This window comes from Tursiops truncatus, chromosome X (genome assembly GCF_011762595.2).
Source record: "Tursiops truncatus isolate mTurTru1 chromosome X, mTurTru1.mat.Y, whole genome shotgun sequence".
NCBI lineage: Eukaryota > Metazoa > Chordata > Mammalia > Artiodactyla > Delphinidae > Tursiops > Tursiops truncatus.
In genome coordinates, this window is record NC_047055.1 from 112,555,181 (window position 1) to 112,582,083 (window position 26,903).

The following is a 26,903-nucleotide window of genomic DNA, read 5'->3' on the forward strand; positions in this document are numbered from 1 at the left end:
TCCATACATATATTTATTTATAGATCATGTAATATATTGCTGTACTAGTTGATTAAGAAAACCCAAAAGAAGCTTCTAAATATTTATTATTAGGTTTAATGAACTTATGGAAAACATAAGATTGACTATTATGTGGTTTTAGACATTGGTGAAAAATGGACATTTGTCTTCATGGCTCAGGTACATAGTTTTGAATATCTTGCTAAACCCAATAGTTCCATATTATAATTAGATAACTTAAACACCTATATCAAGGGTGGGAGAAAACCCATATTACAAATTATCTTGATAACTCAGAGTGTTTTGTGCTGATTGGCTTGTCCTCGTGTTCACCCCCCAACATGGCTGACAAAGAGTTCCCACCCAGGGGCTGAAGTGGCAGCTCCACCATTTTCTTGTTGACTTGGTCGTGTGTTGAGTATTATCTACAACCCCTACTTTCTTTACCCAAATCTTCTCAAGTCTCTCATCCATTTAGTGAGGGTGATTTTAGTTAAAAGGGGTAATAGTCATAAAGAGGCTCTACCAAGAGGCCTCCCAGAACTGCAGGGTGCCCCATGGAGCTGAAAGCTGGCCCTGGCAGCCGCCCTTGTCTAGGGGCACAGCTGTCCCTCAGGCCGCTCCATGCCCTCCGAGCACCCCTGACTGCCTGACCTAGAGGCTGGATGAAGGAGCTGGTGTCATTCTGCAACTGGAGCGTTAGAGAAGTTGAATGTTTCTCTTTTTAAAATGAAAACAATGAATAGATGTTTTCTTTTTTTTTTTTTCATCTTGTTCACTAATTCCTGAAGTGAGTGCATCCCAGTTTGGAGGGCACTGGCTCAGAAAATAAGCTTAACTGCTTTGCTAAGCTTCAGGTTCTTTAATTGGGAAGGTGGGCATCATAATACTGTGAGGATTAAGTGAGATAATGCAGGAAAAGTGTCTGGCACATAAACAGTGGTTACTGTAATCTCCATTCCGATAGCAAAGCTTCAATAGATCCATGTCTAGGTAATTTGAAGAAAGCTGCTTTTTAATCGACCTGGTTCTGATTGTTATGATGACTCATTTTACCTGCTGGGGTGAGAATATGATACAAGAAAATTGGAGTGTTTCTGCCTTTGTACTTGTCAGGAACCAGGAGAAATCTGAAAAGGTTGCCTTGTTTATGCTCTTATGCTTCTCCTTTCTGTTGATAAGTGATGAAAATGGTTCACAACTCAACTTCAGCCTGGGCAGATTTCTGACAGCAGAGTCAGCCAGCTAATTTTGGAATGCAAAACTAATCTCGGAAAGCAAATTCTGCTTTGAGTTGCTTATGAACTGTCTGGGTTAGCTGACATTATAAGTGGACAAGGTGAGCACACCAGTCTGGGTGGGCGGGGTCGTTTGATCTGGAAACACTTTGAGAGTGTATCCCTAATGGATATGCAAAGTGCATTTGACAAGGAGCCCCTCACCTACCAACCTTCTTCCTGGAAAACCTACCCCAATATATTGAATTTGTAAAAGTCACTTGTGCTTTCTTTGTCTCCCGTTGGAGAAATCTTTTTTTATATATACATTTATTTATTTTTTATGTTTGGCTGTGTTGGGTCTTCGTTGCTGCATGCGGGCTTTCTCTGGTTGCGGTGAGCCGGGGCTACTCTTCATTGCAGTGCGTGGGCTTCTCATTGTGGCAGCTTCTCTTGTTGCGGAGCGCGGGCTCTAGGCACGCAGGCTTCAGTAGTTGCAGCACGTGGGCTCAGTAGTTGTGGTATGCGAGCTCTAGAGTGCAGACCCAGTAGTTGTGGCGCACGGGCTTAGTTGCTCCGTGGCATGTGGGATCTTCCCAGACCAGGGCTCAAACCCGTGTCGCCTGCATTGGCAGGCAGATTCTTAACCACTGTGCCACCAAAGCCCCATTGGAGAAATCTTTGCCGAACCCAAGATCACTAAGATTTTCTCGTATGCTTTCTTACAAAAATGTTGCAGTTTTAGCTCTTACATTCAGGTGTATGATCCATTTTGAGTTCATTTTTGCGTATGTGTTCTTTATAGAGCTCACTTATCTTTTCCACTTCCATTCTTTTACTGTAATTTCTAAGTTGCTAATTCGCTGCTTGGGGTTACACCTAATTTTCACTACCCTTGTATTTATTCATTCTCCCTTTGTCCATCCGTCCGTCTGTCCATCCATTCATTCATATTAAGCTGCAAATACAAAACGAAAAGGACAGGAGATTGACTGAGGTGGGCATGAGGCGAGGCCCAAAGACACATGAGTTGTTTAATCCATGTATAGATAAACTAACCAGCCTCTGGATTGGTTGGCTCTGCTAATTTGCATCGGTACCAGAAGACCCGTCTGCCTCATCTGTTGCCTCCACCTATTACCAAGTATACAAAATCACCGTGGATTGGGAGAACAGTTTAAAATGGTATTGCTGCCTAAGAAGCCATCTGTTGTGAAGGCAGTTGTGCCCGCAGATGTGAGCGGTCTGAGTTGTTGGTTGGGCTGGCGGGGCCCTCTGTTATCGGCTGTGTTCACACGAGTTGTTGCTGAGAGGCGGGCATTATCTCTGTAGGGTGGGAATGATCATCACCCACATTTTGCACAACTGAGGCCCAGAGAGGTTAGCATCACGTAGTCTTGGTGAAGGAGAGGGCATCTGAGAGCCGAACCTGCACCTGTAGTTATCTGCCACCTCTGCACTTGGGGAAATGTTGCTGGACTCCGTCTGGGGGCGGGGTGGTGCACAAGTGTTGTTGGCCTTCTGTCATTGTGTGGTTTCCCCTCTGAAGCCCCTGCTGGCCCTGAGACCTGTAGGCCACTCTGCCTGTGCCTGACCGCAGACCAGCACTTTGTGGTTTCTGTGCTACAGGCCTCAGGTTAACCGAAGTCGGGCAACCATGTGTGGCCCTGTTATTTTAAGTATTGGTAGAGGGGAAGCCCCTTGAATATGACTTTCCTGGCCTTCCAGGGCTGCTGGGCTTTGGACTTCTCCAACATCTGATCTAAAGTGCTGTTTTGTTTTGTTCTTGTTTTTGTTTGGTCCCTGTTCCTTCCAGTGGAGGCCATAGTGGAGTTTGACTACCAGGCCCAGCACGACGATGAGCTGACGATCACCGTGGGTGAGATCATCACCAACATCAGGAAGGAGGATGGAGGCTGGTGGGAGGGACAGATCAATGGCAGGAGAGGTTTGTTCCCTGACAACTTTGTAAGAGTGAGTACAAAGCGAAACCCTTTTCCTGTCTCCTGTGTGGGTTCTACTGCCCAAAGCTGTGGCGGCACTCGAGGAGGAATTTCATGGGACTCTTTAAGAGCTTGACCTCTTGTATGCTGTCAAGAGGAGCACGTATAGCTTTGCCCTTCATATCGGGGGATATTTGTTTTGAAATCACTTTCTTAAGGCCCGGAATATTCTCTTTCCAAACTGTGTATCACTTAGAAAATGCTGGAAAAATGTCAAGCTTGTCAAATTGTTTTATTTGTGGACTTTTTTTATGCTTTGATAGTTTCAAAGACTCTTGCCCTTTACCATTCCATTCAAAATGGAGGTGAAACTCAGTTTTGACCACTTAAATCAAGAAGCAGTCAAACTAAATGCAGAATTCCAATTATGCCATGTTTCTAGCTTTGTATCATATTGCTTTCTTGATAGGAGCAGTATTATTTTCTTTTTCCCCTTCATAGCCATGAAGCATTGAGTAAAATCTGTTTTTTCAGTAAGGTTTTGAAAATTATGCTCTTTGCAGAAGGGTTAATTACAAAAAATGTAACTCAGTCGTGTTAAGAAATTTCATACCACACAGTTGTAAATAATAGTGGGAATTAGGTTAAAAAAGGGGGGGGGGGCGGGAAATCACCTGCAGGCTGATCCCAGAGGGAAATACCAAGTGGGTCTAAAAAGTCCCTGGACTGTATCCTTCCTGCCCAGCGCTGGGCCAGATGGGCCTGTTCTTGGTGGGGAGAGCTGTGTGCAGGAATCCCCGGGGCCCCTGCTGTAGTTCCGGTGGCACCAGACCATGCCTGAGACCTGGGGCCATAGGGGGCAGGTGGTGTAGGGGACGCTGGGCCCAGAGAAGCAGGTGCCCCCCTTAAAGAGCCGTGTGGGCTACGTGGGAGGGTTTTATGGAAGGGGGTTGTTGAGGAAGAACAGTGATATGCTCCAGGCTTCACCCCCTGGGCCCTCTACCGGTACCCCGCCCCCAGTCTAGAACAAATAGAAAGCCAGTTTCATCTTTCTTCAGGATCTTGCCTCAGAGGATCCTGCTAACTTTTTCCTTGTCCTTTCTTCTTGGTGTGCAGAAAGCTGGGGAGAGTTTTGTGGGTTACATGCTGATAAACCTTGCTTTCTGTGAACAGTCGTGGGAGGATAGACATTTTTTCTTGGACTACAGTTGAACCTGGCAGCCCTCTCTCTCCCATTTTAAGAGGAGGAAAGTCTCACATCTGGGTCCCCTTGGGTTGAGTCTACTGATGTGTAAATGAGGGTGAATCCTTTTGCCCTTCCAAACAAAATCCCCAATTTGGGGACAAGGACCATCCTTGAAGTTCAGCCAAATTCTGGGTTGGAAGGGGGACTTTTCTGGATAAAAGAGGCAAAGCTTTCAGTGAAGATGAAGGAGGAAGGAGTGAGAGGGGAGGACCGTGGGAAGGAGAAGGGACTCCAACTCCAGTTTAGAAGGTGGGCCCCGCTTTGGAAGCCTTTAATGTGTCCTGTTGGCTTATTCCAAACCACAGATCCACAGCCTCTGAAACCTCGAGGTTGGCCTTTGCTCAGGGCCGGGGCACCATAAGCGTTTGTGGAGGCCAGGGCAGGGAGGGCAACGCGGGAAGAGCCCCGGGAGCACCGGGGAACAGGAGCTCGTCACTGTGACCAGGGCGGGGTGATGTGCTTCACCGCCAGGACCTCTATCCAGCCCGCTCCATTCGCTCGGCCTTGGGCTGGGCCAGCGTGGGCCACGGCAGCGGATCCTGCCCCACGGTGGCCCACGCGCTTTGTCTCAAGGGGAGGCTGGTGGGAGATGGCGGGAGGGAGGGGGAGGCCAGCAAGGTCAGGGGTTATCCCGCCGGCTCCCCGCTCTAGGCTTGCCTGGGTCTGGCTGTGTCCCTCTGCCAGATGGTGGCTGCTCCCATCAAGTCCCTTTCTTCTATACGTTCCTTTCCCCTCATCCCGGCAGGCCTGGGGCTCCCTTGTCTCTAGCCCTCAGCTGCCTCCCCGGAGCGTCTCTCTACCTCACCTACTTTGTAAAAGCCTCTTTATTAATCCCACCTCAGATTACCTAACTCGAGTGTGCCATCTGGGTTTCTCCCCCTCCCGAGCCCGACTGCCTCATCAGGCTAGTCTGAGGATTAGAGGAGACAGTGCGTGGAAATCACTTAGCATGTGGCCGGCCACCTTCCGAGTGTGCCGCTGTCCCTGTGGTGAAGGAAGGGACCCTCTCCCCTGGCCTGGAAGCCCCTGCCCTTGCCTAACACTTGTCTCACCTCGGCTAGAGCACCTCCAGGGCGGGGAAGTCTCATGCTTGGGAGGTGCTTGTTCCACCTGGGCCAGAAAGGATGTGGCAGGACCGGCTGGGGCTGTACCACTTGTGGCTGTTAGACTTGGCAGAAAAAGAAACTTCTCTTCTTTCGGATGGCTGAGTCTATCTTCAAGTCTTCACCCACTGGGAATGTTTTAGGCCTATTATTGAAAATCCAGTAGGTGGAGGCCGTAGGGTTTAACAATAAAGAACACTGCCATAGAGAGTTCTAGAAGCTGAAAATACATCTTTAGGTACTAATAATCATATTGGCATAAGTTCACAGTTTTGGAAGTGGGTTTACACATGCCTTATTTGGCTTAAGAATCATCTGTCCCCAGACTGAATTGGGTAATCTTGTGGCATCCCGTTGTTTATTTGTGTACCTTTATGCCAGTGTTACCGCTGTCAGAGAGCTTACCTTAAGCATTTTCTTGATTCATTTATCGGATCCTTAAACAGTGTCCCAAATGAACCTGATCCCCTAAAGTTTGGGGATTCAGTACCCACCCGCAACTCTGTGTTGTCTCAATTTCTCAAAGGAAAAATACCAGGCAGTCCGGCCATCCCATCGTTAAGAAGATGCCTGGGCTTTGCCAGCTCTGGGGCTGAAATTTGTTGGCACCCGTAAATGTACCTAACCAGGCCCCGTGGCTTTTTGGGTTTGTTCCTCTTTTTCTTTTATTTAGTTAGTTATTATTTAATTTATTTACTGTACATGTAGAAGAAGAATCTTTTAAAATCCTTCTTCCCTTTCTTCTCTATACCTCTCTCTCATCCACTTCTTTTAGAATACATTTTTCTTTATCCCTCCTCCTTTAAAAAATTTATTCATTTTCAGGTGCGATTTACATAGAGTAAAATGTTGAAGTCATAATTGTATGGCTTGATAATTTTTTTAATGTAAGTGTGTGCCTCTGTAAGCATCATCCAGATCAATTTTATTTCTATCCCTCTAGAAAGTTCCATCATGCCTTTTCCCAGTCATTCCCCCTCTCATAGGCAATCTGTCCTCATAGGTTAGTTTTGCCTGTACTGGAGCTTCATGTAAATGGAGTCATACAATATGTGCTCTCTTATATATGGCTACTTTTGCACAACAGAATGTTGTTGTGTATAGCAGTGCTTTGTTCTTGCTGTATAGTATCCCATTTTATGAATAAACTGTAATTTGTTTATCTACTCTCCTGTGGAAGGACACTTGGGTTGTTTCCAGTTTGGGTATTTTATGGAGACAGGCACTCATTTCTCTTGTGTATATACGTGTAGGAGTGGAATTACTGCCCTCCCTCACTTTCAACATATATGTTTTTCTCTGTTTACATATGTGGCCTCTGTGGAGGAGGGGTGTCCCACCTGTGCTGGGGCCTCATTTGTGCCTGAATGTGCTGGTCTTTGCATGGTTGACCTTTTGAGTATGACCGCTGAGGGGTCCTTAAGCACAGAACTCAATGTCCCAGGGATCATTTGATTGTTGGGCCCATGAACTATCAAAGGCTCATTCTTAGATTGTTAAAAACATGCCAGTAGAGAGCATGTGTCAAAGTTTTATTGAACTCATCTAATGAGAGAACTAGCATAATAACAAAACTGATTCAGTGAGGATGTGAGGAACTGATTAAAAAGTCCATGGAAAGAGGAATGTTCAAAGAAGATCAAAATGAAAACAACATTGTAAATTCAACTATACTTCAATAAAATTTTTAAAAAAAGGACAAAGAAGATCAAAATGGGTTCATGTCTTAGAGGACAGTAAAGTCTTAACCTCTGGGGTTATCATCTCTACCAGAAAAGAAAAAGAGGCTATGGCGTACCTTATTGTTTTTCTACATGTTATCCTCAGACTTTTATAGAGTTGTAAAATGTCCTAATAAAGTGTTGGTTAAGTCAGGTTATGTTTTCAGAGGGAATCAGATGACCCTTCGTGGTGCGGGGGGCACACTTATTAGAAAATGGATCAGCATGACGTTAAAAGTTCACACGATGATCATTTTTGGCTTCATTTCCAAGTTTTGGGTATTTTTTTTCTGTATAGACCACAATAGAGCATAATATGGGATATAATAGTAGGAGTCACTAGGATGAAATCCTCAAAGTCATTCATTTAAAAAAAAAATGGCTGCCCTCCTGAGACCTGAAACTACCACCTAGAACAGAAGGACAGCCACCAATGAGAGGCAGATGTGGGCTCTTTCACAGGGGTTCATTTTCCCCATGTTGGATTCACTGACCAGTGTCCCCCTTTCAGAACCTTACCTCAGAGGCAGACAACAGTGGCCATGAGTCCAGCAAAGGATTTATTAGCAGCCTTTTCCTGAGTTCTCCTGACATGTATCCACAGACAGACAAAGGAATTTCAAAAGGCAGAGGCCTTGAACCCATGGCTTGGGCTGCCATGCACGGGTCTGCCTGCTTTGGGGGGCGACCTTTGGTGAGGGGCAGCGGGACCCAGGCTCTTGAGTAGAAAGCAGGAAACTGCAGCAGGGGTTAAAAGAATGTGCTTGTTGATCTTTAAGTCGCTCTGTGGGCATAACACTAGCACGCGCCGCAGCCACAGGCCCCTTTGTCGAAGGCCGAGGTGTGTTTACTTGTAGTTGCAGGTCTTCTGCTGAGTGTAACAGTTTTCAGCTGTTTCCTATTGCCTCAGCTTTCATCTGCTAGGTGTTTTAGATCTCTCTCTGGCGTATCCAGAGCCTTTTTTGTATTTGTGTAAAGTGGCTGGTGAAAATGGTCATATTTTTCATCGATGAGGTGGAAGGTGAGGCTTTTGCCTATTTGCACCAGTCTGAGACAAAGCTCACGCTTACTTTGCTTGTCTTGATTTCAGAAAGAATCACAAATTTACTTCAGCAAGTGGCATAACAGAGAGATTTCCAAGTTGCTATTCTATACTCAGAGACCCTGAAGTAGATCTCTTGGATCCCATTTCACTTTGCTTTTTCACCCCAAGGGCCACTGATTTTGTGAAGTGTATGGGATATTGTCTTCAAGGTACTTGTGTCTCTTGGAAAGGCGGCGCGAGTTTTCCAGGCGTGTTTCATAGTGTGCGCAGCCTCGTCCTGCGCACGACTCTCGTGGTGATGTGCTCGGGGGTGGGGGTCAAGCCGAACTCCTCAGGGAGCGTTTACCGGGCTGCGACGTGCTGGCACCAGAGGCTGTGAGCACAAATGAGACGCCTGAAAAGGAACAAGGTATCATTACGAATGTAACTTCTTCCACAGGAGGACAGTGTTAGCTCCTGTGACCTGGCCTTTGGTCACACTTTACTCTGGGGCGCACATGTTAGACATTGTTCTGCAAATATGGTCCTGATTAAAATGCCACTTGTGAGGGTTTTGACTGGATTCATCAGACAGCTCTGTTGGAACACGCTAAGTGAACCTACAGTTATCTTTTGGCCCTGATTGTTGTGTTACTTTATGGAATAATAATGACAACATTCTGGCTGCCTGGCTTTGTATGCATTATGTATAATCTGCTCGTGTCTGTCTGTGTACAAGGACTAAAATTTGTTGAACACTTAACGCCAGGCAGGAGTGAGCCTAAGCCCTTCACATGCTTTATCTCATTAAATCCTTTACACCCGTCTATGGCATAGATACCATTTTTTTTATCACGCCCATGTTTTAGAAGAGATAACTGAGGCATCTTAAGGTTAAAAGACTTACAAGCTATGAGGAGCAGAGAACTTTGGAACTTGAGCAGACTGGCGCCAGACCCTGAGCTCAAGCAGGCAGCATTATCTGGGTGTCCAAATTGTCCTGATGGGGTTAAGCCCCTCACCATTATTACCCGCTGCATCCTGCCTTCCCCAAGTGTCCTGTCAATATTTTGCACATTTGTACCACTTGGAGAGAAGTCTCTCAGTTACTCTGCTAGTCTTTTTTTTTTTTTTTTAACTTTTATTTACTTTTACTTTTGGCTGCGTTAGGTCTTCATTACTACACACGGGCTTTCTCTAGTTGCGGCGAGCGGGGGCTACTCTTCGTTGCAGTGCGCAGGCTTCTCATTGCGGTGGCTTCTCTTGTGGAGCATGGGCTCAGCAGTTGTGGCACGCCAGCTCTAGAGTGCAGACTCAGTACTTGTGGCACGCGGGCTTAGTTGCTCCGTAGCATGTAGGATCTTCCCGGACCAGGGCTCAAACTCGTGTCCCCTGCATTGGCAGGCGGATTCTTAACTACTGCGCCACCAGGGAAGCCCCTGCTAGTCTTGAGTTAATAAAAAATTAAAAAGTTACTTTACAAGTGGCATCAAGTAGAGATTTCCAGGTTGCTATTCTATATTCAGAATCATGGTTGTGAACTTGTTTTCTGCATTTTAAAGGATTCTCTTCAGAAATCAGGTATTTCAACTCAAAAGAGCAATCTTTGCCTGGATTTATGGGCTGGTGCTGTTTTTCCTATGAATTCTGAAAGCAAGTCAGTTCGGGAAAATATTTCATTTTACTCATTTGTAAGGAGGCTTGTTATTTTGTGGTGTTTAGGGTATGCTTTTCAGAAGGATCTTGGTTGTCTTTTCTTAGAGTGGTAAATAATCCAGTTGTGTGACTATCTAGTTGTTCCCCATCTGTGGGGTCCTTGCAAACAACCAATTCCAACTCGAATTATTCTTTAAACTTTCAATATATAGTTTTCTTTTAGGGAACAAAATCTTAAAATTAACAACTGGAGCCTGTTAGATGCTGTTATAAAAAATGGTACTCGGGCTTCCCTGGTGGCGCAGTGGTTGAGAGTCCACCTGCTGATGCAGTGGACACGGGTTCGTGCCCCGGTCCGGGAAGATCCCACATGCCGCGGAGCGGCTAGGCCGGTGAGCCATGGCCGCTGAGCCTGCGCTTCTGGAGCCTGTGCTCCGCAACGGGAGAGGCCACAGCAGTGAGAGGGCTGCATACCGAAAAAAAAAAAAAAAGGTACTCCAGGAAGGGTTCGGAGTAATTAAAGACAAGTGTGTTGCCAATAAAAGCCACACCAGTTGGCTGATTCCTCAGGCTTTGTCACTTGCAATGCAGGAAGAGAGTGTGTGTGTGTGTGTGTGTGTGTGTCTGTGTGGAGGGGTGTCTTGTGACTCAGGGAGAGTGGTCCCCTGACCGAGTTGATCTTGCTGATTATGCATAATGGAGTTTTATTTTCTTAATGACCGGATTATCGAATCTGAGCTTAGAAAGGGACTTGGGAATCATGTGTTTCAACCCCCAGCTTTCTAACAGGTCAAAATCTAAACCATGTAAGATGTTGCTGTGATCATTACTGGACACTTAAACTTGTATAGTGTGGCTGTCCCACAGGGGACCCTAAACCAGTGAGTCTCCAGTCTGGCCCTGCTCCAGGCACACTGCATCGTCAGAAGTTTGGAGTAGGGGCAGGAGTTGGTGTAGGGGCCTTGGAATATTTTTAAAAATTCATGTGACTTGCTGCTTGATGAAGCTTGGGCACTCCTTTTGTACAATGGGACTGACGGGCAGTGTCATCCTCTTTAATATCTTTTCTCAAGCACATGGCTTGGTAGCCTGTGACCTGTAGTTTTACATTTGAAAATATTATGTTATTTCTAAAGTATGTTTATGAATATATAAGGAAACATAATCATGCTAGAAATTGTAAAAACAAATGTGTACCACAAATACAAAAACAACGCACCAATATGTAAACAGTGCTCTATGTGAGTCCATTAGAATTAACACATGCTGATTGCAGATACTCTGCATTAACTAGACACTGGACTAAACGCTGCCTTCTACCCAGTGGTAGTGAGGTGGGCAGAATTTCTAGCAATGGTCCCCAAGATTCCACTCCTTGAATCCCCAGAACCTGTGAATGTGATGAGCTATCATTCCAGTAATTGTGTTATGTTATATGGTGCAGTTGACTTTACAAAAGAGAGATATTCAGGGGGGCTTAATCATAGCACGTGAGCCATTAAAAGAAGAGAAATTTCTCTTCCTAGTGGCAGAAGAGGAAGTCAGAGAGGTTGAAACTGTGAGGAGGACTTGTGGCTTTGAAGATGGAGTGGTCATGTGAGAAGGCATACAGGCAACTTTATTGGAGCAGAGAGCAAACCTTGGCTAGCAGCCAGCAAGGAAATGGAGACCTCAGACCTCCTGCTTCAAAAATTGGATTCTGCCAACAACCTGAGTGAGCTTGGAAGTGGATTGTCCTCCCAAGCCTCTAGATAAGAGTCCAGCCTGGTTGTGTGTGGCTTAAAATACAGATAGCAAACTGTATCTGGGGCAGTTTGCTCCTTCCCTACTGGCATATTGTCAGTGGAGACCAAATGGGAAGTCTGGACTCTCACCCTCTGCCCTGGGCTCAGCAGTAGTAAGTGGCCCCCCTCACCCTCTCCACTAGATAGTGGGGAAGATGTTGCGGAGGAGGGAGCTGGAGAAAGGGATTCATTAAACCCATGTAGGAAATCTTGAGCAAAATCCTGACCAACACGTACATGAATCTGACCAGAATTAATGTGCCGAAAAGTTTGAGAAAATAAACTACAGTGTGAAATGCCACCCAAGTTTTCAGAGTGACCTCTAGGTAACACAAATGAAGAAGACCAGAATAGCCTTGCAAGGGCTCTAGAAACTAAACTGTCATGGCATCACAGCCCACAAAAGTAGCCCAGGATCTATATGCTTAATCTAAATAGGGTCAGTGCCTGCTAAATTTAAATAGGATCCAGAGTCTTATAACATAATAGCTCAAATGCCCAGGATACAGTAAAAAAAAAAAATCACCTGTCATACCAAGAACCAGGAAAATTGGAACTTAAATGAGAAGGCAATCAACAGATACCAACACTGGGAAGACTCAGATGTTGGAACTGTCTGACAAAAGCAGCCATCAGAAAAATGCTTTAATGAGCAATTACAAACACTATTGAAACAAACAAATAATTAGAAAATCTCAGCAAAAATTAGAGGTATTAAAAAAATGGAAATTATAGAACTGAAAAATAAATCACCATATTAAGTTCACTGGATGAGCTTAATAATAGAGATGACAGAGGAAAGAATCAATGAAGTTGAAGACAGATCAATAAAATTTACCCTGTCTATCTGTTGTCCAGACAACAGATGGAAACTAGTCTAAAAAAAACAATGAACAGAGCCTCAGAGACCTTTGGTACAATAACATTAGGTCTAACATTTGTGTCACTGGAGTCCCAGAAGGAGAAGAGAAGACTATAGAAATAAAAAGCATTCGAAGAAATTATGGGTGAAAACTCTCCAAATTGGGCAAAAGGGATAAACCATCAGAATCAAGAAGCTGAGCAAAACCCAAACAGGATAAACCCAAAGAAATCTATGCCAAGACACATAATAATCAAACTTCTCAAAACTTCTTTGTCTTTAGACAAAGAAAAAACAGAGAGTGAGAAACAATGTTTTACCCATAGCAGCAGAATGATTTGAATGACAGTGGATTTCTAATATGAAATCATGGAGTCTAGAAGGAAGCGCACAGCATTTTCAAGTGCTGAACAAAAAGAACGTTCCACTCTGAGTTCTACATCTGGTGAAAATATCCTTCAGGAATAAAGAGAAAATAAAAACACTCTCAGACGAAGGAAAACAAAGAAAATTTGTCAACAGCAGACCCACCCTTAAATAATGGCTAAAGAAAGTTCTCTAAACAGAAAAGTAAATGATAACAGGAGGAGGCCTGGAACTCCAGAAAGAAAACAAAACAAAACAAAACAAAAACAGTGGATGGGTAAAAATAGAAGTACGTTTAATAGGCTGTTTTTATCCTCATTAGCTTTTAAAATTATGTTTAATGGTTGAAGCATAAGGTATAATATCTGGTGTGATGTCAATATATGTAGAGATACTATATGAGAAAATTATGTTTAAAAAGTGGGGAGAGGGGACTTCCCTGGTGGTCCAGTGGTTAAGACTCTGTGCTCCCAATGCAGAGGGCCCGGGTTTGATCCCTGGTCAGGGAACTAGATGGCGCAACTGGGAGCCTGCCGCAGCTAAGGCCTGGTGCAGCCAAATAAATAATTAAGACCTGGCGCAGCCAAATAAATAAATATTTTTTTAAAAGAATATTAAAAAGTGGGGAGAGAGGGACTTCCCTGGTCACACAGTGGTTAAGAATCCACCTGCCAATGCAGGGGACACGGGTTCAAGCCCTGGTCTGGGAAGATCCCACATGCTGCGGAGCAACTAAGCCCGTGTACCACAACTACTGAGCCTGCCTGCTGCAGCTACTGAAGCCCATGTGCCTAGAGCCTGTGCTCCGCAACAAGAGAAGCCACCGCGGTGAGAAGCCCATGCACCGCAACAAAGAGTAGCCCCCGCTTGCCACAGCTAGAGAAAGCCTGCGTGCAGCAACGAAGACCCAAATGGAAGTAAGGTTTCTACACTTCACTTGAAATGGGAAAGCATTGATACCAGTAGTCTCTGGTAAGTTCCATATGTATATTGTAATAACCGAAAAAAAAAAACCCAAACCACTAAAAAACTAAAAACCAATAAAAAACTATATAATGAGATATACTCAAAACGTCTATAGATAAATGTACAAGTAACTCGCAGGAAGGCAAGAAAAAGGGGAAAGAGGAATGATAAACAGGAAACAAAGAGAAAACAAATAATACAATGGCACACCTAAGCCCTAACATCAATAATTACTTTAAGTGTAAATGGTCTAAATATACCAATTGATAGAGATAACAGAATGGATAAAAAATGTGACTTAACCATGTGCTGTTTACAAGAAACTCACTTTAAATATATTGCTATAGGTGCATTAAAAGTAAAAGGGTGGAAAAAGGTATACCATGTAAAAATTAATTTTAAAAAAAGCAGGAATGGCTATGTATAATATCAGATGAAGTAGACTAGAGAGCAAAGAAAATTACCTGAGACAAAGAGGGACATTACACAATGATGAAAATGTCATTACACTAAGAAAACACAACAATCCTAAATATGTATGAACCAAACAACAGAGCTGCAAAGTACATGAAGCAAAAACGGATAGACCTGAAAGACAGACACATCCACAATAATAATAGTTGGGAACTTCAGCATCTCTCTCTCAGCATTTGAAAGAACTACTAAATAAGGTATCAGCAAGGATATAGAAGAACTGAACAGCATTATCAACCAAGCAGTTCTAATTAATATTTATAGAACACTCCACTCAAAAAAGAGCCTAAAACACATCTTTTTCAAGTACTCATGAAACATTTACCAAGTTAGACCATACCCTGGGTCATAAAACTGACCTCAATTTATCTAAAGGAGTGGAAATAATACAGAGTATGTTCTCTGACCATAATGTAATCAAACTAGAAGCCGACAACAGAAAGATAACAGGAAGATCTCCAAACACTTGGAAATCAAATAACACACTTCTGAATAATTCATAAGTCAAAGGGGAAGTCTCAAAGCAAATTTTTAAAAATACATCAAGGTGAATGAAAATGAAAACACAGCATATTAAAGTTTATGGGACACAGCTAAGGTAGTGCTGAGAGGAAATTTTATAGCACTAAATATTTAAGTCAGCATGGAGGAAAGATCTGAAATCAATAATCTAAGTTCCTACCTCAAGAAACTAGAAAGAGAAAAGATCCCCTGCCCCCACCAAAGCAAGCAGAAGAAAGGAAATAATGAAGATAAGAGCAGGAATCATTGAAGTTGAACACAGAAAATCAACAGAGAAAATCAGTGAAAAAGCTGGTTCTTTAAAAAGATCAGTAAAATGGTTAAATCTTTTTGTTTTTTTTAAAATTTATTTATTTATTTTGGGGGGACTGCGTTGGGTCTTCGTTGCTGCACGCGGGATTTCTCTAGTTGTGGCGAGCAGAGGCTACTCTTCGCTGCAGTGCACGGGCCTCTCATTGCGGTGGCCTCTGTTGTGGAGCACGGGCTCTAGGCACGCGGACCCCAGTAGCCGTGGCATGCGGGCTCAGTAGTTGTGGAGCGCAGGCTCCATAGTTGTGGCGCACGGGCCCAGGTGCTCCGCGGCATGTGGGATCTTCCTGGACCAGGGCTCGAACCTGTGTCCCCTGCACTGGCAGGCAGACTCTCAACCACTGCGCCACCAGGGAAGCCCGGTTAAATCTTTAAGATGACTGAAAAAGATAAAAAAGAAGATATAAATTGCAATATTAAGAATAAAACAGGGGTTATCACTACAGATCCTGCAGCTATTAAAAAGACAGTAAGAGAATACCACAAAGAATTCTATACACATACATTTGACAATTTAGATGATATGGACCAATTTCTTGAATATCACAAACTACCAAAACTCATCCAAGATGAAATAGGTAATCTCAGTAGTCCTATAACTGTTAAAGAAATTGAATTCATAATTTAAAAGCTTCCAAAAAAGAAATCTCCAAGACTAGAAGGTTTCTTTGGAGAGTTCCACTAAACATTTAAAGAACAGGCACCAATTCTACATAATCTCTTCCAGAAAATACAAGAGAGAATGCCTTCTTGTTCATTTTATGAGGCCATTACAACTTGATACCAAAACCAGACAGACAGTATGAAAACCCAACAAACCAATATCCCTCAAGAGCATAGACACAAAAATCCTCAGCAAAGTAGTAGGAAGACAAATCCAGCAACATATAAGAAGAATTATGTACTATGACCAAGTGAGGTTTATTCTAGGTATGGAAGGCTGCTTCATTGTTTGAAAATCAATGAATGTAATCCACCATATCACCAGACTACAGGAGGAAAAAATAATCACATAATCCTATCAATTGATGCAAAAAAATCATTTGACAAAATTCAACACCGATTCATGATAAAAACTCTTAGCAAAGTAGGAATATAGGGGAATTTCCCCAGCTCGATAAAGAGCATCTACAGTTAACATCATGCTAAAAGTGATGAAAGACTGAATGCTTCCCCCGCCCCCGGAACAGGAACAAGGCAAGGATGTCTGTTCTCACTAGTCTTATTCAGCACAGAACTGGAGGTCCTAGTCAGCACAATGCTGAGAAAAGAAATATAAGGCATACGAATTGGAAAGGAAGAATAAAACTGTCCCTGTTTGCAGATGACATGATTCTCTATGTAGGAAATCCCAAAAATCTACAAAATAACTCCTGGAACTAATAAGTAAATTCAGCAAGATCACAGGATACAAGGTCCACACACAAAAATTATTTCTCTGTCCTAGAAATGAACACATGGAAACACAAATTAAAAGCACAATACCATTTATAATCAATCCTAAAACAATTGAAATACTTAGGTATAAATCTAACAAAACATGGACATGATGTGTGTGCTGAAGCTACAGAATGTTGATGAAGGTATTCACAGGCGATCGAGATAAATGGATAGGCAGATACCATGTTCGTGAATTGGAAAAGTCAACAAGGTAAAGATGTTCGTTCTCCCCAAATCTATAGGTTTACTGTAGTTCCTGTCAAAGTCCCAGTAAAGTGTTTTTTTGTAGACTAGCTTATTTTTCAATTTATATGGAAAATCAAAGGAATTAGAATAGGTAAAACAAGTTTGAAAAAGAAGAACAAAGTAGAAGGCGTCTATTCGATTTTATGACTTACTTTAATAGCTAAAGTAATTAAGACAGTGTGGTATTGGTGGAGGGATAGACACCGAGGTCAATGGAACAGAATAGAGAACCCAGAAATAGACCCACACAAATAGGTCCAGCTGATCTTTGACAAAGGTACAAGAGCAATCCAATAAAACAAAGAGTCTTTTCATCTAATGGTACTGGGTCAGTTGAACAGTCAGAGGCAAAACTGAACCTCTACCTAAACCTTATACCTTATAAAAATTATCTCAAAATGGATCATAGATTTAATTGTAAAACATAAAACTATAAAAGTTTGAGAATTAAACACAAGAGAAAATCTTTAGGACCTAGGCCTAGGTGAAGAGTTCTTAGACATCACACCAAAAGGACATTAAAGAAAAAAAAATCAGTCAGATTTCTTCTGTCAGAAGAAATTAAAAACTTCTGTGAAAAACCCTGTGAAGAGGATGAGAAGACAGGTTACAGACTCAGAGAAAATATTTGCTAACCACATGTCTGACAAAGGACTTGTATTCAGAATGAATCAAGGACTCTCAAAATGCAATAGTAAGCAGTCAAAAAATCTGATTAAAAATGGTTAAAAGATGTGAACAGCCATTTCACTGAAGAGGATATACAGATGGCAAATAAGCACGTGGAAAGATGTTCAACATCATTAGCCATTAGAGAAATGAAAATTAAAATCACAATGAGATAGTACTATGTATTCTAATATCTATTAGAATGAGCACTAGAATGGCTGAAACAAAAAAATAGTAGTAATGCCAAATGCTGGCAAGGGTATAGAGAAACTGGTTCTCTCAGACGCTGCTGGTGGGAATGTAAAAGGGTTCACCCAGTCTGGAAGATAGTCTAGCAGCTTCTTATAAAACTAACTTTGCACTTGCCACGTGACCCAGCAGTTGTATTCTTGGACATGCATCCCAGAGAAATAAAAATTTATGTCTGCACAAAAACCTGTACCGGAATGTTCGTGGCAGCTTTATTTATAATAGCCCCGAATTGGAAGCAATTTGAATGTCCTTCAGTGGGTGAATGGTTAAACACACTCCATTGTTAAACAGCAGAAACTAACACAACATTGTAAAGCAATTATACTCCAATAAAGATGTTAAAAACAAAAAACACACTCCAGTCCATCCATTCAATGGAATACTACTCAGCAATAAAAAGGAATGAATACAGGCACCAACTTTTGGATGAATCACAAGGGCATTGTGCTTTGAGAATAAAGCCAATCTCAAATGTTATATACTATATGATTCCATTTATATTACATTTTCTAAATGACAAAATTACAGAGTTGGAGAACAGATTACTGATTGCTGTGGGACAGTGACAGGGAGGGGAGAGGACTGGTGGAACTATAAAAGGGTAGCACAAGGGAGTTACTTTGTGGAGATGGAACAGTTCTGTATCTTGATTGTGATGGTGGTTACGCAAATCTATACGTTGGATCAAATTGCATAGAGTTACACACACACACACACACACACACACACACACACACAGTTTTTGCATCAGGGCATGCAAAAACTGATGAGAGCTGAGTAAGAGGCATAGTGTAGTTATCAGTATTATACCCATGTCAGTTTCTTCCTTTTGCTATTGTACTCTAATCATATAAGATACCATCACTGGAGGAAGCTGGGTGAAGGGTTCATGGGACTCTGTGCACTATTTTTGTAAGTTCCTGTGAGTAAATAATTATTTCAAAATAAAAAGTTAAAAAAATAATGCCACTGGGTTTCACCTTTGGTTGTACCTAAGCATCCACTGAGGAGCTTTATAAAATCCCGACATCCGGGCTGTACCCCAGACCCACCTGTATCTCTGCTCGTGAGTCCCAGCATTGGTATGTTTTAGGATTCCTAACTCTTGTTCTTGTTTTCCATTAAATTAAAAACAAACAAACAGGGACTTCCCTGGTGGTCCAGTGGTTAAGGCTTCGCCTTCCTATGCAGGGGGTGAGGGTTCCATCCCTGGTTGGGGAGCTAAGATCCCACATGCCTCGCGGCCAAAAAACCAAAAAACATAAAATGGAAGCAATATTGTAACAAATTCAATAAAGACTTTAAAAATGGTCCACATTAAAAAAAACCTTTAAATAAAAGCAACCAACCAACCACTTTCCCATCCTCTTTTCCTTACGCCATAGTTCTCCAGCCTGTCCTGGGTGTTCCAGTCATCTCTCCCGTGGTCAGATTCTGTCATCTGCATTGTGTTGTGTTGGGCATGGCTGGGATTTAGGGGAGCCCCGCCCACTGTGCAGGTACAGGGAGGTGTCACCATTTGACCTGTCTGTGGTTGGCCTGGAGAGCGGCAGAGCCAATGAGAGAAGCAGAACGGGAGGAGAGAAGAGTGGAGGAGGAAAGAAGTGGGTGCAGGCGAGAGGAGGTGGAGGGCCTCGGAGACAGTGTTGATGAAAGGGCCTGGGTGTAGGACACCGCCTGGCACGTCTCCTGGGGCAGGCTCATCCTGGGACTGCTCTGACGGCCGTCCTGCTTTTGCCTCACGTTGAGGCTCCAGTGATGATCCTGAAATACAAATCTGATCACATTCCTTTCCCCAGGCACTGCACATACTTTAAAGATCCTTCCTTGGCCTTTCCCTTGGTTTAAGCTGGAGACTAAACTCTTGAACGTGGTCAGCCCATGGGCTGCCGACCCCCACCTTTCTTTCTGGCCTTGTCTCCCACCTCCCCTCCCTGCACCCCATTAATGCTTTCTCTGCCTGGGAAACCATCCTCAACCTCCTGACTCTTATAAACACCCGTTTTCTGTGAGTCTTTGTGGTGCGATATTTCTCTCCTCAGTAGCACTTGTCACTCTTGGGATTTAAAATCTGTTTTTGTGGCTATTTGACGATGTCCCTCTTCCCTATGGCCTCTGTGCAGCATTGTGTCCTCGGTGCCTGGCGCACAGCAGTGCTTTTCCATATTTGTTGAATGGGTGGCTATCTTTGTTGCTTGTTTCCCCACACTTGTGGTTATTGGCACCGTTGGAAACTTAGCCCTTACTCTTTGCACGGTAGTGGCAGTGGCCACTTAAATAACCCGTGGTCTTAAGCTGTGACTTCCAGAAGCGATATGGCCCGAGGATTGCCAAAGGAACTGATCCTCCTGGCCCCTGGGAAATGCAGCTGGGTCAAGTTCAGTGGTGGAGCTAGCAGTCGATTTGAAGATGGCATGATGAGCAGCGGTCTCAGGCTTCCATGTTGAATTGATGCTTATGTTCTTTGTTTTTTTACCAGCTTAGAGTTCATTGCCTGCTGACAAGATACCACATAGCCTTAAATTTGGGGGCTATAAGGATGTACGCAGTAATATAGAAAATATGTATGCTGTGAGTGAAAATGCAGGGTACATAATTGTATATGTAGCATGTTACACAAACTACCAAACAGTGTGTATAGGGGGCAAAAATGCTAAAATGTTAATAGTAGGGGTTTTGGTTTCTTTATTTCTCAGATTTTTAAAAGTTTATTTAAAATGGAAAAGTATGTATTTTGATCTGATTTGTTTACTTCTCCTCAGGGATTGAGGTGCATTCATCCTTCAGCTTCTTGTGATTGGGGTAGCTCCCAGGTGTATGTTACTTTTTCTAAATTGTTGTTTTTTAAATCCCCCTAGTCTTCCAAGAGAATATCAGGTTAATGAAAGCAGCAAATGAGCTGGGTTAATGGACCCCTCGCTATGTAACTTGGTTTGAGTTTTTATCAGGTCTGTAGGTATCTGAGTGTGCAGTGATAAAGCATCTTTACTGACAGGGCGCGGGGCCCGCAGGGGCCGCGGTTGGACGCGATTGTGACGCAGGCGTGACGCGGGCGATTGTGACGCAGGCGTGACGCGGGCGGGCGTAGCCGCTCCCGAGGCACTCGCGCTGCTCCTGTCGCGCTCTGAGGCAGTCGTAGCTCCGCCCGTAACACCAGGCCCGGGCCACCCCCAGGCCTCTGCCGCCCGCTGCCCGCCATGGACGACTACGCGGCCCTGTCAGACACCGAGCTGGCTGCCTTGCTGCGCCAGTACAACATCCCACACGGGCCCATCGTCGGTTCCAATCGGAAGTTCTACGAAAAGAAAATCTTCGAGTATGAGACCCAGAGGTGGAGGCTCTCGCGCTCTAGCTCATCGTCCTCCTCTTTGTCCCGTCGGTCCTCGGACTTAGATTCAGCGTCCGTGGACTCGGATGTGTACGATCTGCCCAAGAGAGAGGACGCCTTACTTTACCAGAGCAAGAGCTATAATCGTGACTACTGTGAGGAGAATTACTTGACCACCACGACTTACGGGGAGCCTGAGTCTGCGGGCACATCCGAGGGCTTCCGCCAGCCCTCGGCTTCGCTCCGTGGTGCTGACACCTTTCAGCACCAGGGTCGCGATGACGGTCTTTTCTCTTCTGAAGAGGAGGGCAACGATAGGGAACGCCCCGTGTATGGCCGGGACAGTGCCTACCAGAGCATCGCACACTACCGCCCAGCTTCCAACATCTCCAGAAGCTCCCTGGGCCTGTCCCGTTACCCCAGCTACTCCTCCACCTCTGCCGTGTCCTCGCCTTCATCTCCTCTTTCGTGGCTGGACCGCCGTGCCATCCGGCCAGAAGAGTGGGCCCCTGAGGCTGCAGAAGAGTGGGTCCCTGAGGCTGATCTGGGCGAGGATCACGAGCTCCCACTTTGGAGCGACCTGCTTCAAGTTCTGATATTTACTCTAATATTGTATCTTATCTATCGCTGCTTGCTGGCCTAGGATAGCGCCCCCTTCCGGGCGGAGCCCTAATGCTCTGGCTTTGTGGCTTGGGGCCAGCTGATATTTGAAGTTCTACATGACTGCCTTAGCAGTGTTTTCTGGGGGAGGGGGGTTATGCATGTTCTAGCTTGGGGGTGCTGGGACAGGGGCAGTGTAGCAAACACTGCCTTCCCCGGCCTTGTGCTGTCAGGGAGGCAGCAGGCCTGGGCCTCTGCAGCATGGTGCGCCTGGACAGGTGTTCCTCTGGAGCCTCCTGGCCCTACTTGCCTGTGACCCTTAGGGCCTAGGAGGGCAAGAGCCTTCTCCTGGAGAGAAGAACATGGGTGTCATCATTGCATGCCTCCTATTCATTCACCTCATTGGAGATTAACCAAAGGCCACCCTGACATTTCCACAGGCAATAAAAAGACCGTTCACTTAAAGAAAAAAAAGAAAGCATCTTTATTTTATCACAGATGGTGACTCAGAGCACAGGTTTTGGGGTCAGAGAGCTGAGAGCTGAGCTCTCCCACCTTGGGCAAGTTATTTAAGCTTTCTGAGTTTCTTTCATTCATTTATCAAATGTTTATTTTGTGTTTGCTGTGTTATAGGCACCAGGGAAGACACTGAACAAATCAGACAAAAATCCTTGCTCTTGTGTGACTTACATATAATGAATAAGTTATATAGTATTTGGAGGGAAAAAAAGCAGGGGAGGGGGAATATGAATGTTGGGAATGGGATTGCAGTTTGTGATAGGGAGGCCAGCAAAGGCCTCACTGAAAAGGTAACCTTTAAGTCAGGAGTTGAGGAAGTGAGCAGGGGAGCCCTGTGGGGATCTGTGGGAGAGCCCTTCAGGCAGAGGCAATAAATAGCACATGCAAAGGCCCTGAGGAGGGAGAGTCCCTGGTGCATTGGAGAAACAACAGAGACCACTGTGCTGGAGAGGAGACAACCAGGGAAGAGCAGCAGAGGATGGGCTTAGAGGTCACGGGGCCACTGTAAGCCCTGGGACTCTGAGTGAGATGGGAAGTTTTCACGGCAGCAGTGGAGTGATTTGGCCGGGGATGCTCTCACTGGTTCCTTCTGGCTGCAGTGTTGAGAACAGACTGCAAGGGGCAAGGGTGGAATCAGGGAGGGCAGTTTGGAGGCCAATGCAGGAATCCAGGGGAGACCAGTGGAGAAGTGGTCAGATTCTGGATACTTCTGAAGTTAGAGCCCCCAGGATTTGCTGAGAAGGCTGGATGTGTATTGTGAGAGAGGGAGAGAGGAGAGAAGGGTGACCCTAAGGTTTTTGTACTGAGCCCTGGCAAGCAGTTTGAGGAGGTGAGTCTGGATTTCAAGGGGCAGGGCCAGGCTAGAGATAGGAATTTGGGGGTCCTTCAAAGATCAAGATCACCAGGGGCGAGAGTGTGGTCAGAGGCGAGAGGAGTCTTGGGTCCTCCAGTGTTGAAAGTGAAACCAGAATTGAGACTGACAGGGAGTGGTCAGAAGGGGAGGAGAAGAGCCAGGCAAGTGAATGTTCTGGAAGGTAGGAGGAGAAGGTGCTTCAGGTCAGGGGGAGAGAGTGGTCACTTGGGCCCGGGCCCTCTCCGCAGGTGGCTCCCAGCGTGGGGCATGAACGGCAAGGGGGGTTCTGGGTGGGGGGAGGTGGCTGGGCCCAGATCGCTGCCCATGGCGAGCAGTGGAGCAGCCTCGGATGGTTCCTCTGCCTCTGACGCAGCTGCTGCTTCTTTTTTTTTTATAATTTTTCTTTTGGCCGTGCTGCGCGGCATGCAGGATCTTAGTTTCCCAACCAGGGATCGAACCCACGCCCCCTGCAGTGGAAGCAAGGAGTCTTAACCACTAGACGGCCAGGGCAGTTCCTGAAGCAGCTTCGTCATCTGTGAAAGGAGACAGTACTCAGATCCTGGTAGAGTTTTTGTAAGGGCTGCAGTTATTTTCTCACGTGCCAGGTACTGGGGAGCTCTGGGAACACAAGGATGAATAAATAATAATGTATGTTAAGTCCAGCTACACATTATGAATATTGTTATTAATAATGATGAGCACCTGGCATAAGGGGAGCTCAGGGTAGGGGCTTTCCCCCCCACCCTTCCAGAATGAGTCCAGGTTTGGGCATATAAATGAAAATTGCTACTATGCTTAACTGCAAAATATAACACTCTCCTATTATGTTCATGCATTTAAGTACAGAATGTCTCTAAGGTTTTAAAAAATGTGATCGGTAGTACTGGAGCTCTTAAATCATATTGTAAGAGTTAGAATTGAAAAAAAAAGTTAGGTTCACATGCCCGCCAAATGTACGAATTCTTCAGGCTGATAAATTTCGAGGTGAAAAAAAAGTTGGCGTCTCCAAAAACAGGGAGCAGAACATTCCAAGTTTATAGCACAAAGTAAATTTGATGCATTGTATAAAATCTTTATTTAAGGAGCCCTTAAGGAATGTATACCATCTTCCAAAGTTTATTGAAGAACATGAAATGGAATCATTGGTAGTTGTTTAAAATAAAAATGGTAATTTTTAGAATAAAAGTTTTCATATGTGAACAAGTTGCATGATAACTAAACTTCTCCGTTTTAGATTTTCAACTCATCCATTTGACTTTTATTTGATGATGACCTTTTTAAAAAAATTGTTTATTTATTTTGGCTGCATTGGGTCTTTTTTGCTGTACGCGGGCTTTCTCTAGTTTCAGCGAGTGGGGGCTACTCTTTGTTGTGGTGTGTGGGCCTCTCATTGCGGTGGCTTCTCTTGTTGCGGAGCACGGGCTCTAGGCGCACGGGCTTCAGTAGTTCTGGCACGCGGGCTCAGTAGTTGTGGCTCGCAGGCTCTAGAGCACAGGCTCAGTAGTTGTAGCACACAGACTTGGTTGCTCCACGGCATGTAGGGATCTTCCTGGACCAGGGCTTGAACCCGTGTCCCCCGCATTGGCAGGCGGATTCTTAACCACTGCGCCACCAGGGAAGTCCCGATGATGACCTTTTAAAAATCATATTTTCATTTAAGGTTTCTTTATATATGTAAAAACGTCTGTAGCATGGGTAATATTGAAAAGCTGATCTTCCCCCTTCCCCACAATACATTGTGTGCTGGAAGAGAGCCTGTTGTTGTGCCCTTGTCTTTCTACTAAGTCATTTCATTCAGCCTCTTCTGCTGTGATCTGTGAGCCTGGTGAGGTCAGCCACATTCAGCACGTCCTTACTGCGGTCTGTGCCCAGGACTCAGTGGGCTTTGACCTGGAGCAGTTTGTGCCCAGTGATCTAGAAGCCGGAGTCTGCATTTATTAGCCCCAAGACCTTGGGGAACCTATTTAATCCCTATGCCCAGGTATCCATTTATTTCCTCCTGTGAAAAATGGGAAGGCCACAATGGTATACCTCTTTGTTAGTGTCCTTGGAAGGATGCATGAGATCACATGTGTAGGGCAACTCACAGGAGTGTTTGATACTTATTAATCAGTTAACAAATATTAGCTATTAATAGAAGTATTCAACCACTCTGAGAGACTGGAAAAATACAGAGATGGTGTTTGTCAGTTGGATGCTGTGGGCAGCGGTGCTGAGCTGGAGGTAGGGGTGCAGGTTTTCTTTGTGGTGGGGGAAGTAGCAGCCCTGGAAGATGGAAGGGTGGGGGAGCTGTGCAGGGAGGGCCACAGTCTGCGATGCCCTTCGTCCCAGTCAGCCTGGCAGGGAGCTTCTGAGCCAAGGCTGCCCAACGGAGGACCAGAAATGGGCAGAAACAGGCAGAAGTGGCCAGGCGCTGACACTCCCTGCCTGCCCCCCAGGGCAGTGATTGGCAGGGGCTGCCGGGGGGGGAGCGCGACCTCAGCTTGAAAGCAGCCTAGGATCTGGGGCAGATGCTGAAGACAGGAGGTCTGTCCTGAAGGGGCATGTGGGCAGCACACCTCAAGGGCTGCCCAGGAGATGTTTCATTTCACTTTAGTTTCTTAACTCCCAAGGGGCTTTGAAATAATGTGTTTCCCCCTGCCCCCAGGCTCAGGGGTAAATTTCATCATCTTTCTGCCACTGAGGAACATGAGACAAGAAGTTCTCGAGGGAGCTTCAGGGAGAGTAAAGGTGAAAATGTGAATGTCTCTTTAATATGTGGTCACCGCATACGTTAACACGAAAGCCACACACAGATGTATTTAGCTCCTTGTGGAATGAGGTGCATGACGTTGGCCCCTTTTCGCCCTTCGCTGCCTGTTTTGCTCGTCATGAAGGAAGGAGTGTTTCATTTGTTGTCATCCTCCCTCTGGGACCACCACGTTTGTCTCAAGAAAACCGACAAAGAGATGATATCCTGTGTCTGGGTGTCCGGGTGGAAAACAAAGCGGGCTGGCCTGCGTTTGTGAGCCAGGAGGTTGTCCGAGCCAAACCACATCCTGCCCCGGCTTTCTTGAGGCAGGTGGTCCCAGATGGAGGCCTAGAGCGAGGAGCCGTGGACCTCGCTCCCCCGAGAGACCTGGGACGCCGCTCCGTTCCCAGGTGGTGTGGGGACACTGTGACCGCTGTCTCCTCTTACACCCAGCCTTTCTTCGAAGGAGGCAGGACAGCTCATTGGTGGCCGTGCTGAAGCTCTCAGGGCTGTAATTTTCCTGGCTGTAAAACAAGGCCATGGTCAAGATCTGAGATAACTAGTTTCAGTACAGTGGGGGGCCAGGTTACAATGAAAAAGGACCGGTTTTTGCACATCATGGAAGAAAAAAATAAATTCAAATTGTATTTAAAAGATTTACCATAGATGTGCATTTTAGTCATGACTGTAATAACTATAATTGGCATTGATGTGTTAAAACGTGAATATGTTCTTAGCAAGGCCGTGCGTGTTTGGACAGCATCTCATTGTCTGCAACATGATGCCAGCTGCTGAAGGCTTAGGTTACTCAGGATTTGTTTTCTGACCACATACGATTCATAGTAAAGAAACGGCATTCAAATCAATAGGTTGGCAGATTATGGGCAAAAGATTCACCATGAGTGTTTAGCACCATAATCATTATCAAGTTATAACTGCTAGACCTGTAGTCACACTGTACTATTGAGGCCTTCATGGGCACAAATAGAAAAGGAATCAGGTTTATTGCTGTCGTTCTGTAACTGCTCACAGCTTGCCTTGTATTCAATCTTTAACTATTCCTCTCAGTGGC

At 44.9% G+C, this 26,903-nt stretch overlaps 1 protein-coding gene and 1 pseudogene across 5 annotated transcripts in view; both read left to right on the plus strand.

Annotated features, from left to right (window-relative positions):
- The window catches only part of SH3KBP1 (SH3 domain containing kinase binding protein 1), a 343,711-nt gene that overhangs the window by 45,326 nt on the left and 271,482 nt on the right, over nucleotides 1-26,903 (plus strand). For 2 of the 5 annotated variants that reach the window (XM_073799198.1, XM_033850008.2), the window contains exon 1: nucleotides 3,061-3,191. The exons of 1 other annotated variant lie outside the window; for it this stretch is intronic. Coding sequence is in view for 2 of the 4 variants with exons in the window: in XM_019927681.3 (XP_019783240.2) it covers nucleotides 3,034-3,191 (158 nt within the window). In the remaining 2 variants the exon portion in view is untranslated. Of the gene's footprint in view, nucleotides 1-3,033; nucleotides 3,192-26,903 lie in introns of those variants that run through there. 2 more of the 5 variants (XM_019927681.3, XM_019927680.3) reach the window with 2 other exon arrangements.
- Nucleotides 5,073-25,374, plus strand: LOC109548717 (emerin pseudogene; annotated as a pseudogene).